Source organism: Meles meles, chromosome 1, assembly GCF_922984935.1.
Source record: "Meles meles chromosome 1, mMelMel3.1 paternal haplotype, whole genome shotgun sequence".
Lineage (NCBI taxonomy): Eukaryota > Metazoa > Chordata > Mammalia > Carnivora > Mustelidae > Meles > Meles meles.
In genome coordinates, this window is record NC_060066.1 from 4389586 (window position 1) to 4402906 (window position 13321).

General features: G+C 55.6%; 1 protein-coding gene across 1 annotated transcript in view; it reads left to right on the forward strand.

The window, feature by feature from the left end:
• Nucleotides 1-13321, forward strand: part of COL22A1 (collagen type XXII alpha 1 chain) — a 243512-nt gene that overhangs the window by 59651 nt on the left and 170540 nt on the right. The window contains exons 7-10 of the mRNA XM_045978553.1: nt 2730-3005; nt 8359-8439; nt 9555-9671; nt 11723-11767. Coding sequence (XP_045834509.1) covers nt 2730-3005; nt 8359-8439; nt 9555-9671; nt 11723-11767 — 519 coding nt within the window. The remainder of the gene's footprint in view (nt 1-2729; nt 3006-8358; nt 8440-9554; nt 9672-11722; nt 11768-13321) is intronic.

Below are 13321 nucleotides of genomic sequence, written 5' to 3' on the forward strand. Positions count from 1 at the left end.
TGTCTGCGACTTCCCCTCCTCCTGGGAACGGGCCGTGGGCTGGGACGTGACAGAACCAGGCAGAGAAGGCCCACCCAGGGTGGGGGGGGGGGGCATGAGGGTCACGTTCAAAGAAGCTCCTGGCCATTGGTGGAAGGCTCTTCCTTGGCCTTTGATGGTGGCCACTTCCGTGCCCCGGGGGAGACACAGGCTAGACACAGGGAAAAATGGAGAAAGGCCTACCGGAAGGGACGTGGGCTCTCAGCAGCCCCATGCGATCCGTCAGACCTACTGACCTCGACTTCACAGTCATCACGATATTTAGTATTTACAGCCACACTCGAAAGCTGGCCTTCTCCCCAACTGTCATTCATTCGTGCTAGATCGCATGAAGGGTCAGGAAGGAGGCAGGGTCGGCTGGAACAGAGGCTGTGGGGGCTGCTCCTCGGGGAGGGGCTCAAGAGGTGGTGGGGGGCCAGTGGGGAGTTCTTCTGCCAGAGACCAGGCTCCGGGAGGCGGGCTGGCCCAGAAACAGGAGGACGAGTTCAGAGACTATCGTAGCAATTGAAGCAAGAGATGGTGCTGACCCAGACTGGCAGTCACAGCAACCCCTGGCAGAAATGATGAGAGCCTGGACATCTTCTGGACATAGATTTCCAGACGTCTTCTGGAACTAGAAGCAACGGGACTTGCTGATGGGGCTGAGCCGTGAGGCACCTTCCTGAGGTCCCCAGCCTGCTCCGGTAGACACAGGACGCGGGCCTGCCGGCTGCTATCCCTGGCTCTGCGTCCTGCTGGAAGAAGTGCACGTCTGAAGGGAAAGCCCTGTCCTCACGGAGCTCCCTCAGTGGTTCAGGGACACAGGGCTCAAACAGGGGAAAGTGGTTTCTAGAAACAAAAGACCGTGTTTAATAACAGAAGTATGAGGGTGTGTTAGAAGCGTACTAGGTTATTGGCCAGGGTTCACGGTTTTCTGTATTTACCCACGCCAGGCATACCCCAGCAGGATGTGCAAGTGAAAGCAAATCCTAGCGCCACCCCAGCCCCGGCTGTACTGAGGTCAGGGGAGGCCAGAAAGAGAAATCAGAACACCTGGGCAGTGTCGTAAACCCTGTGGCTGATACCCGGCGGTGCATGGGCGCCTTCCTTGACCCGAGGGCTCTCATCCATTCACTTGTTCATTCTTTCAGTGCCTTTCTGGGGGTCGGCACCATGAGCTGGGTGAGGTCCTCGCCCCGGAAGAGAGGGAACGAATGGGATGAAGTCCCCGCTTACGAGGATGGGGCAGGGCAGGCAAAACAGGTGAAGGGAAGAAATGAACCAGGACCGGGCGCTAGGAGAAAAGTAAATGAAACGAGCGTGGGGACGTGAGAGCAAGTGAGCAGGCTGGGGTCCAGGCGTGTGTATAGCAGAGAAGGGTTGCCCCACGGGGAAGACTTTGAATTTATTTGCTTAGTTTGTTATAGCTAATGCTTCGAGCAGCGCCAGAACCTAATAAAGACCGCGTCAGTGTTTTACACGCACGCTAACTGACTTGATCCCGTGATGATTCTGTGCTGCGGGTGCTGACATTGGTGTGCCCTTTTATAAAGAGCGAAAGAGTCCAGAGAGGTGAAGCGATTTGCCCAAGGACACACAGCTCAAAAGTGACTTGTCGGTTTGGGTGTAGACAGATAGCAGATGGTCCCAGGTTTTGAAGAATGTTTTAAGAACGTGGCTAGGATTGAGGTTGCTGATGAGGTTAAGGTCCGGGGTAAAGAACCCAGCAAAGGATATCGAGGTCTCTTGGGATAAGCGACATCAAGAAGCTACTACCCCCAGAGGCCTGGGTGGCCGGGACAAGGGTGGTTGGTGGTTACTGGAGACCATGGGGCTAGAGCCATGGAGAACAGAGAGTCCCCAAAGGGCCAGGGTGTGTGGAGGGACACAACCACCGGGAACCACAGGGAAGCAGGGAGGGGCGGGGAGAATCAGCCCCCAGACCCTGTCTTCCTGCCTGTGGTCTCCATCCCGTGGACTTCCCAGGGGCCACGCTGATGAGACACCAAAGGGCACAGGAGGCCAGGCAAGACCCTTGAAGTTCAGACTCTGGGGGGTGGGGAGCTGGGCAGGGCACAGAAGGTATTTAGTGAGTACTGAGTAGGGGAGGGAGAAATGAGCTCGTGGATGGGCAAGTGTCCAAACATTCTTTCATTCAAAGAAAAATGAAAGTAAAACTTTCTTCCAGAGTGGCCCAGGCATTTTGCAAAGGACAGGGGGTCCTCCAGGGAACAAGACCTGTGAGTCCCTGCCACCAAGGAGCCTCAAGGTCATCCTCATGGTGGGAGAGAGTGTGGGCTGCGACAGGGTCTCAGCCTGGTCCCTGGCATCTGGCCAGACATGGCCCATTTTGGCAGCCTGGTGTTTTCAGTGACCCGGAGACCAGTTGGGATTTCTCAAGCCTTTTGGTACCATTTGTCGTGCAGACTCACAGAAGTGCCCCTACTGCATAGTCCCCAGGCATGGGTTGTGTGTGACCCTGCATGTGTCTGAGCCCAATTACCCCATCTCGTTCAGGTGCTTGGGACAGCCTGCAGGGTCGGGGTTGTTAGCACCAAGGCTGAGGAGGGAACTGAGGCTTTATCCAAGGCTGACGAGTGGCGAGGGTCACGGCTGGGATGTGACTCGTGATTCCACCACCCACTCCCCTCTCGCGCTCTCCCGCCTTGGTCTCCTGCAGCTCAGGGAGCCTGTGGTACTCTGCTCCCCAGGTCTCCATCCGGCTGGACGGCGAGAACAAGGCAGTCGAGTATGATGCCGTGGGTGCTCTGACAGATGCTGTCAGGGTGGTCTTCCGAGGCCCCCGGGTCAGTGACCTCTTTGACCGGGACTGGCACAAGATTGCCCTAAGCATCCAGGCTCAGAACGTCTCCCTGTACGTCGACTGTGTGCTGGTGCAGACGCTGCCCATCGAAGAGAGGGAGAACATCGACATCCAGGGGAAGACGGTGATCGGCAAGCGCCTGTATGACAGCGTGCCCATCGACGTGAGTACCCGGGGTGGGGGGGCGGCCACCGCCAAGGTCCTGGGGTCACTGGGGAGAAGCCTCGGGAGTCAAGTGTCCGCAACTCCCCCTCATGGGTCTGTACCACTGATCAAGACCTTGCCTTGAACTGCCTGAGGAAGGGGGACCCTGATTCAGAAAACACTGGAATCCAGAGTCACCCTCCCTCACCCGTGCAACCGGTCAGCTCTCGCATACATTGAGCACTTGCTGTATGCCGGGGACTGTGCTCAGCAATGGGGACATAGATTTCCATACGTATTTGCAAGTAGAGAGGTATTTAAATTCTGTACATTTAAATAGAGGCATTTTTTCTTTTTTTCTCTGATTGTAGAAAATTTGGCAAATATAGAAATTATAAACAAAATAAATTTTAAGAATTATCCTGAGTGCACCGTCTAGACATAACAGCCCATGATAACTCGGTGTTGCCCCGGTGGCCCTTCTGTTGTCACACCATCCACGCTCCTCCTTCCCGCTCTTCCGTCCTCCTTTTTCCTTCTTGCGTCCACGGGACGCCCACGCACAGGAGGCCGCCTTACCTGCCGTGACCGGAGGGTCCCGCTTCCCCAGAAATAACCGGAGCGTGATTTGGGGTAGCTCTTCCTCCAAACCATTTCTTATCGTTTCTTACGCTCATGCAAGTCTGTTATCGAATACAGTGTGGCTGGATGTGTGCTCAGTTTTCCAGAGTTTCTGTACGTGATGTGCGATATTCTAAATCTTGCCTTTTGATTTTTTTGTCCAAGATTCTGTGTCAAAGCTTGTTACACCTTCTTCTAGCTGCTTCATCATATTATTACACATTCCGTTTCTCGGTCCTCCAGTGTGTGGGCACGTGGACTGTTTCTGATGTTTCCCCGTCATTGTCAGCAAGCCTGGGGTCTTGAACATGCTGGCATGGCTCCAAGGTGGTTTTCCCCACGAGGAGCGTGGACCACACCTGCCTGCTGGGCTTGAAGTGTGGACCAGCGGAGACAGTTTCCCTGGGTCCCGCGGCTCGTGTTCAATGATTACATCGCAGGGTAAACAATTGTCGACTTTCCCACATACTCGGAATGTTTCTGTGCCTACCGGCAATGGACGAAAGTTCTATTTTCTTAAACCCTCCCCAATGTATTGATATATTTTCTTTTTAAATATTCCTTTCTTTTTGGTTTTGTTTTGTTTTACCAATCAGATGGCAAATGGCCGATGGTATTTTATTGTGGTTTCCACCTGCATCTCCCTGCTTCTACTGTGAACAGCAGTCCTGTGTGTTTGTTGATCGACTGTGTGACTTTCCCCTTGGTGACTGCCAGCCCACAGCATTTGCCTGTGTTTAGGGTTATTTTGTGGTTTTTTTTCCCTAATGATTTCAATATTTTATACATATACATATTCATACATATATACGTATATATATACACACATATATACATATATTCTGAATACTAATTGTCACTTTAGTGTATATTACAAATATTGTTTCCTGATCTGTCAAGCACAAACTATAAGCTTAAAAAAAAAGAGTAAGTTTGAATATCTGAAAATTCAAGAAATGGTGATGTGGCAAAAAAAAACAAACCCAAACCCAAAACACCATTAAGAAGTTCTGAAGTCTTCTGGAACTTGTGTTGTTAGCTGAAGGATTGTTCGCAAACATGGCCGGCACCTGCAGATGCCTCACAAGGAAGGCCAGGACGGGGTGACCGAGGGGGTAGGCAGGGGCGATGGGGCCAAGGGAGGAAGGCAACACCCACGAGCCGTGCCCATGTGCGCCCCCCTCCAGCCCACGCGAGTGGCCCCGTGGTGGCCATGGTCATGGTCACGGTCATGCACGGATGCGTCCTCTGGTTTTGCCTTCTTGCTTGAGTAACCTCTGCAGTGGAAACCAAGCTATGCTTCCATGTGTCGCTGCTGAGACAGTGACGTCAGACATGGGACCACATCAAACAAAGGAAATCGTTAAATCAAGTAAAGCCATAAAAATCACTACTCAGATTGCCGCTAATTCTAGCAAATTGAGCATCACCCTGTGCCCAGGAATGTCCTCGGTGCCCCCAGGCCATTTCTGATCCAGTCTGTCCCGCGATCTCAGGAAGCAGACACGATGGACACCCTCAGTTCACAGACAGACAGCAGGACACTCCCTGAGAAATTCAGTGGTCCTTCTAGGGTCAGAACCGGACGTGGCAGGGTTGGGATTTCTGCTCAAACAGCCCATCCTCAACACCCACGTGCAGACCAGGCCTTGACTAAGAGAACAGTCAGGGGCTACTGAGGATGGGGCTGAGCCATGTTGGTGACACAGAGGACGGGGACGACAGTTCCCATTAGCATGTGCGTTGGCGTCACGAGCACAGCCCCTCTGCAATCCCCTGAGAGCCAGGGAGGGGCATTCCTCCCCCTTTAGCTGGGGAGACTCCAGCTCAGAAACGGTAACTGGTCTGCTTCAGCCCCCTCTCCTTGCCCACCTGGAGCTGGTGGGGGTGCGGGTTGGGGGGCAGGGGCCAGGGGCTAGGCCTTTCTGTGCATAGGGGTGGCCTGCGGGAACAGTTGGGACAGGGCAGGGCCGCCCAGGGCTGCACCTGAGATGCTCTCTGGGGCTGCAGGGAGCAGGTGGATGGGAAGGTGAAGAGGGGTGGGCCGTTACAGAACCACGAGAGGTCCCGGGGCTGGGAGCCTCCTCAGGGACAGTGAGGTTCCTGGTGCCTCCTGCTGCGGGGTGGGGTGTGTAAGAGAAACAGCCGGGCAAGCCGATGGGCACATGGGCCGGGGACGGAGTCAGGGTGCCAGTGAGTTGGGAGAGAACTAAGGATCGGAGTGGGATGGGAAGGGGTGATTCTGTCACCAGAGAAGGGTCACCGAGCTGCATCTGGTGGGCCCTGGAGGGAAGCCGGGCCAGGGAAAACCACCCGGGGTCAGGGAAGACCACCCCGGTCTCAGGGGTGTAGACCTGAGCAGAGGTCTCCAGGTGGAGTGGGAGCAGAGCGACGTCAGCAGTGTGCTCCCCGGCTCGGTGGAGGGAGGAGAGGCAGGAGCGGGCTGGCAGGGAACAGCAGGGTTGCAGGCGGTTGGAAAGGGGCCCCTCTGGCTCCCAGGCCCTCTCACCCCACCCGGGAGCGCCTGTGCCAGGCTCTGGGCGTCTGTGCTGTCCCTGGCCCTGCTCCTCTGCCTCTTTTCCCCATCCCTGTCCCTGCAGCCTTGCCAGATGGGCCAGCTGCTGAGTGTGTGCTCGCTAATGCAGAAAGCAGGACCCTCTCTTTCAACTGGGACTTGTTCAAAGGCACGATGGTGCATTTTGTCATTCTCTCCTCCGTCTGTGGGCTGGTGTCTTACAGGAAATAGAACAGACAGATGAATGGAACAGTGAAGTGTTTCTAGCAAGCCAAGTCAGGGAGGCGGAGAGTCATGCCCCCTGGGGTATATCACACGGCCAGGAGAAGTATGAGGTCAAGCAGCTGAGCACCTGCCCGGCCAGCTTGCTGGGCCACTCCAAGTGCAGTACAGGTCAGCCAGAGAAGGGCAGGGGAGGTACAAGGCCATGGGCATTTAGCATCAGTGTTTAGTAAAACAAGCATCCCTCCTTCCACTGGTGCAGCTCAAGTTCCCTTAAAAAAATGTCTGTGCACTCGCGCATGCCTCCGTCCGACCCTTACTTCTGTGCCTGGGCTTTCGCTGTGTGCCAGAAATGGTGTTGGGGCCCCCGTGGAAGACAAGAGGCAAGGGATCCCTGCCTGCAGAGTTCACATGCTTGTAGGGAAGCAGATTTCAAAAGTAAACTGAGAAACAAGGATGCTTTGTGGTCTGCGTGCTACCGACATGCAGGGTCGCGTGTGGAGTGACCAGCGGTGGGGCCGGCCCTCACGTGGTGGTTACGGGGTTGGGATGTGAGAGCAGCCAGGACAGTTTTGGGGAGTGACTCAGAGCTTGCTGGTTTTTTGGGGTCTTTCCTAGAGGAGAAACCACACATGTATAGGCGTGGCAGTGGGACCCCGCGGGGTCCGAGGCTGTAGAAAAGGAGTGAAGAGAAGCACGGCGGGGAAGGCAGGCAGAGCCAGGTCCCGGAGGGCTCGGCTGTCCCAGAGGAGGCTCGGGCTTTATCTGCAAACCGTGTGTGTGCATGTGTTGTGTGTGCGCAGATGTGTGTACGTGTGTGAATGCGTGTATTGTCTGGATTGTGTGTGCGTGTGTGTTGTGTGTGCGCAGATGTGTGTACGTGTGTGAATGCGTGTATTGTCTGGATTGTGTGTGTGTTGTGTGTGCGCAGATGTGTGTACGTGTGTGAATGCGTGTATTGTCTGGATTGTGTGTGTGTTGTGTGTGCGCAGATGTGTGCACGTGTGTGAATGCGTATATTGTCTGGATTGTGTGTGTTGTGTGTGCACAGATGTGTGCACGTGTGTGAATGCGTGCATTGTCTGGATTGTGTGTACATGTATGTTGTGTGTGTGCAGATGTGTGCACGTGTGTGAATGTGTGCATTGTCTGGATTGTGTGTGCATGTGTGTTGTGTGTGCAGATGTGTGCATGTGTGTGAATGTGTGTATTGTCTGGATTGTGTGTGCGTGTGTGTGTTGTGTGTGTGCAGATGTGTGCATGTGTGTGAATGCGTGTATTGTCTGGATTGTGTGTGCGTGTGTGTTGTGTGTGCGTGCAGATGTGTGTATGTGTGTGAATGCGTGTATTGTCTGGATTGTGTGTGCATGTGCATAACGTGCGTGAGTGTGAGTGTATCGTGAGGGTTTGTGCACAGGTGTGTACATGATTGTGTGTATCGTGTGGGTCTGTGTGTAGGTGTGTGTGTGCCTATGCATGAGTGCGCACTGTGTGTGGAAATGTGTGTATGTGTGTGTGTGTGCATACACTTGTGCGTGTTGGACACCAAAGCCCTTGTAATTTGCACTAAGGGCCTGTGGCATTCGAGCGGTAATAGAGACACATTTTTTCATTACAAAGTTGACCTAAGCAACCCTGTGGAGAAGTCTGGAGGGTTGAAAATCGGGTCCTTTTTGGAGGCTTTGGGGGCCTGACATGAGAGCACCCAGGAAGGGGCTCCAAGTAAACACAGTGGCAGTTCCCGGCGGGCGGCGGTGCCTGGTGGTTCCAGGGAGACTCCAGCACCAGCTCCGTCCTTGCCGGCTCACCTGTAGGCTCCAACCTCCTTGCTCTTGGGCTGTCCCTTCTAGAAGGGGATGTGCAAGCAGGTGACACGTAGGCTCCCCTGAAGCTCAGCGCAGTGAGGGACCCTGGGGAGAAAGTGGAGCCTGATTCCTGTGCGGGTCTGCTGGAGGCGTGGGGGCTTCGGGCTGCCGAGTCCCCCAGACTCACTCTGTCCTCCTGTCCCTTCCAGTTTGACCTGCAGCGGATCGTGATTTACTGCGACTCCCGACACGCAGAACTGGAGACTTGCTGCGATATCCCCTTGGGCCCGGTGAGCAAATTCCCACATGACAGGAGGGCAGGGAACGGGTCCTTGGCCTCCAGAGCGATGGAGCTCTCCAGGGCCTAGGAATGGGCATTCGAAGGTCAGGGGGTGCCCACCCTCAGGATGTGGTCTTAGAGAAGCCCAGTGACCATCTAGGGCTTCATTTCCTGGGCCCCCAGGCTGTGGGTTGGAGGTCATGCATGTCTCCCTAGGGGGTTGCCATGTTCCTGACCTTAGTCGACACAGCCAGGCTGCAGGCCGAGCAGTGGGGCCCAGCTCTGGGGAGGGGAGGCTGAGCTGGAAACATGGCCCTGGGAGGGACAGACCATGCAGACCATGCTCGGTGGGGGGAGGCCCCCGTGCACCGGGCTGGTTGAGAGGGGAGGAAGAGGCTTGCAGGCAGGACTGGAAAGTATGAGAAAAACCAGAGCTTTACCCCTGACCTGGCCTGGGTCAGCCTCTTGCTGGGACCTCTCTGCATTCGCCCCCTTGCAAGTCTCTCCTTCCCCAATTTCTTTAATGAACCCCAGTCCTAGGGCTGCTTGGAAGGTGGCCTTGGTGACAGAGCTGTCTGCCCAGGCTGGAGGGATGACATCCACATGCGGTGCTCAGAGGCCCTATGCCCGAGACACGGCGGTGGAAGCCCCTCGCGCTGGGGGTTTGGCGTCAGATGGGCCTGACTATGGACTGAAGGATGGAGAGGCGGTCAGATGAGGGCCTGGAGAACAGAGGGAATGGAGACGGGGAAGTGGTGACAGGGAAATACATCATTACTAAACACCTGTTGGATGTGAGACAGTGAGCTGTCCCATCGAATCCTCCTCACTACATCACAATGGACACACTCTTGTCCCCATTCTGTGGGTCGTAACAGTGAGGCTCAGAGGGATTCATGGTTCCTGCAGCTGCTGAGAGGCTGGCAATGTGGCTGAGAGCAGGTGTTGGCCCCGGCCCCTGTGACTCCACGTTCTAGGAGCCCAGGACCTGCCCCTGCGCATGGCCCGACCTCCGCTCCGCTCAAGCTCTGGCTTCTTGGGTTCCTGGTCCCCTTGCCGGCCGGGGACCCGTGCTGGGTAGAAAACCAGGTTCCGCCCTTCTGACTCACTGCGATTTCCTTCCAGTGCCGGGTGACCGTGCTGACGGAGCCGTCACTCCCGCCCCCGCAGCCTCCCACCTCCGGCAGTGAACAAATTGGGTTTTTGAAGACCATCAACTGCTCCTGCCCAGCTGGAGAAAAGGTACCCTCTGCAGTAAACCCTCAGCCCCGAGCCCAGAGCGCCCAAGCAGAGCAGGACAGAGTGGTCTGTAGGAGCATCCATGGAGGAGGGAATTTCCCATCATGCACCAGGATGGCCAGGGCCAGATGGCCCCAGGCCCTGGGGGACTCACAGGTCAGGGAGCCCGTCTCGTTCCTTGGACCTCTTGTTTCCTGATGTTCCAGCTCAGAGGAGGGGAGCCCTCAGACCCATTAATGTCTTCCTGGAGTGGATGTATCCCCAAGTTTTCCTCGCTCAGGTGCGAGTCCTCAGAACAGGTCTGGTGTATGAGCAGGACTCCGAGTAAGTGACGTGAAGTGGAGTTGTGTGTACCTGGTGTCTAACGTACAGACCAGTGTTTACGAACACCGCCGGCCCTGTCCACCAGCTGCATTTAATGTCCTGTGCAGTGCCTGGGGCCTTCGTTGATTCTGTATTCCTGTAGACTGGTGGCTTTTTTGATAAGAAAAAAAAAAAAAAAGGAAGTCTTCTACTGTTTGAGCAGAACAACTTAACCAAACATACAAGGATGCTAAAAAGCAGAGCTGTGCTGGGGAAGGACCCTGGGGGGATCGGAGGCTCTGCTGGCCCCGAGAGCCCGCGGCCTTGCCCTGCAGCCTGCTGTATCTGGCCTCCCTGCTCGGGGCCAGCACTCAGGAGGGGCTCAGTGACTCTGCAGGGCCTGGGCAGACAGGAAGAAATGTGAAATCCCAGCACAGTTCACTGGGATGGACACACTTCCAAAGCCCGTGTCCTGGCAGGCAGGCTCCTTCCTTCCCTTCCTCCCCTCCTTGTTCTCCTTCAACTTCCCTCCTTCCTTCCTACCCGAAGAGCCAGACCTGGGGAGAGAGGGAGCACCCAGGAACTCTCAGTCAGATGAAGCTGTCAGATGCTGGCCCAACGTGCTGAAAGGACCCAGCTCAGCTTTGCTGTGAGCAGAGTCTTTTTCTGGGCAGGGGGTGAAGGGGAGGCACCTTGGCCTGGCACCCACAGGTTAGAATGGGAGATGTCAGGCAGGGAGCCAGGATGAGCACCAGGGGCAGGACCTCTGGCCCTCCCCTGCCCCTGGGATTCTATTAAGACCCCCAAAGGAGAAGGCTAATATGTTATGAGGTTTTGGGGACTGGCTGCTGCGCAGGCAGACTGTGCTGGGGGAGGAGGTCAGAACCAGTCCTGCCCCGTCCAGACTTTTCTATCAGCCAGGCTGTGCCCTGGGTGTGTCCAGCCAAGACTCCCGTGGCCTCTGGCATGGGGGAAAGGACCCCTGGGAGGAAACTCTCGGCTCAAGGAGGTCTCTGCCTCCTGCTCCCACCCATCTTCCCCCTCAAACACCCCCTGACACGCCCCTCCCACCCCACCCGTTGTGGTCACGGAGCGTCTCCAGTTGTCTTTCTAGCACCATCTCCATCCACGTTGCTCCCCCAATTTCTAGGACACCACGAACTGCTGGCTGTCTTTGGGCATTTGTGTATGCAGCATCTGCTGGACCCCCTCCTCTATCCGCTCCTGCCTACTCTGCTCTCAGGATGTCCCCAGGGAAAGCTTTCCTGAGCACCTTGTTGTCTACGTGATTTCCCTCCTCCCTCTCTCCAGGCCTCCTCCCTCCATCCATCATTCCCCACGCAGCCATGCACCTGCCGTTCCGTGGAACGGACCCCAGGACCCATTCCTCTCCCCGTAGCAATGATCACGTGGGACTAAAAATGTCTACGTATTTTTACTTCCATAAGGCGAGCTCCAGAAAACACAGACGTATTTTCAGCCACTGATTGTGTGTAGCCTGACATTGTTAAACAGTGGTTGAACTGACGGATACGGGGGTCAGGGCAGGAAGGAGGATGGGCGGATGGTGGCGGGCAGCTGGGAGGAAGGGACAGAGCCACACACCCTCTCTTGCGGGCAGGACAAGGGCTCGCTCTTCAAGACCATCAGTGGCCTGGAAGATCCTCAGCCTGTGGAGGGATAACCGACTGGAGGTGGGGGAGAATTAAACAGAGTCTTACTTCTTGTTTCTTTTGTCATTCTTCCTTCAGGGTGAAAAGGGCTCTCATGGCCCATTGGGACTCCCCGGCCCAAAGGTCAGTACAGGCGCGGCCTTGGGGCGTTTCGGGGCCCAGGTTAGCCCTTGCTGTGCGCTCCATGTGGAGACAAAGCATCGTGTTAGGTGACCGTCCTGTGGTGTTCGCTTTGAACAAGTGGCGTGAGGTCCAGAAGCTGTGTTTCTGAGTTTGAAAACCTGAGCTAGACGGGGTTGGGTGAGGAAGTCCTGGCTTCCATCCCCTTTGCTCCAACGGGCTAAGCTCTCCGTGGTCAGCTAATCCTGTGTCGATCCCTTTAGGCCTCTATATTCCAGAGACATTGGGACTTGGGCCTGTAAGAGTCTCTCTGTGTAGACAGCATGTAATGTTTCTTTAAGTTGCATGACATTCTTTTTTGCACAAATTTTCTGAACTCCCTCATTGCTCAAAGCCAGGTGCCTCCTCAAGGGGCCCCTGTCCTGCATCATGCAGCCCCCTCTCTGTCTCCATCCCTCCCCAGGTTAATAGCATTTACAGAGTTGGGCAGGGCTGTCCTCTCCCATCCTTACTTTGGTCTCAGAAAGCCGAGACCCAGAGAGATGCGAATCACCTGGGAACACGCAGGCAGGTGGAAGAGGTCGGCATGATCCAGAAGCTGTTACCTGGTCTGGTGTTTGAAAGAGGGGCTGGGCGTGGTGGTGGAAACACCCTGAAATCCTCTCTCTCTTTCTCTCTCCTTTCTCTCCCTTCTCCCTGCTGCACCCACTGTGCTGGGTTGAGGAGTCTGGACACACACACACACACCCCTGATGGGCTCTTCTCCCCTGGTGCCAAAGGAGAGCATCTCAGGGCCGTCCAAGGTGCCAGGTGATCCTTGCAAGAAGGAGCACAGGGCTTTGTGCCTCACTGAGCACCCCGGGCTGTAACCTCAGCTTCTCTGCTGTCAGAGGGAAGAAAGAGCAAAGGCACTCGGGGGTTTGTGGAAGTTTAAGAATGTTTGTCGGAGGCAGGGGTTGGTTAAGGAATGGCCATACCCTCCCGTGGCTGGACAGGTCCAGGGTTGAAGGGCAACCTTTGCAGGGAGGACAAGGCAGGGAGGGAATGCTATGGAGGGACCCAGACTCAGCTACCTGGAGAGCAGCCTGGCTTTCTCAGAGATGACTTGCAGTCCTGGCCCTTTGTCCCCACAGGTCGGATTGTCCCAGTCGGAGGATAAGGCTCCAGGGAAACAACTGTGGCTCCCAGTGACCCCATTTACCCAGATCCAGCTCAGGTCGGGTCAACAGTCAGGGTCTGGTGACTCCAGGTTCCAGGACCCATTCTGGTACAGGGACATTCTAGTGAAAGGGACAGCCCTGTTCCCAGGGCTTGCAGGCCAGTGGCAAGAGGAGAGCAACAGAGAAGACTGGGATCCCCTGTGGGCACAGTCACGGTGGAGGGACCCAGGGGTCCAGCAGGGTGCATGGGAGCTGCTTGGGCTAAAGAAGGCAGGGGAAGCACATGACAGGCCAAGCGGGGGCACCCAAAGCCAGCAAGCTGTTTGTTCTGAGAGTGTACAGGCGGGGGTAGACCCAGATGAAACTGCATGCTCGGAGAAGAGAAAAATAGACAAGT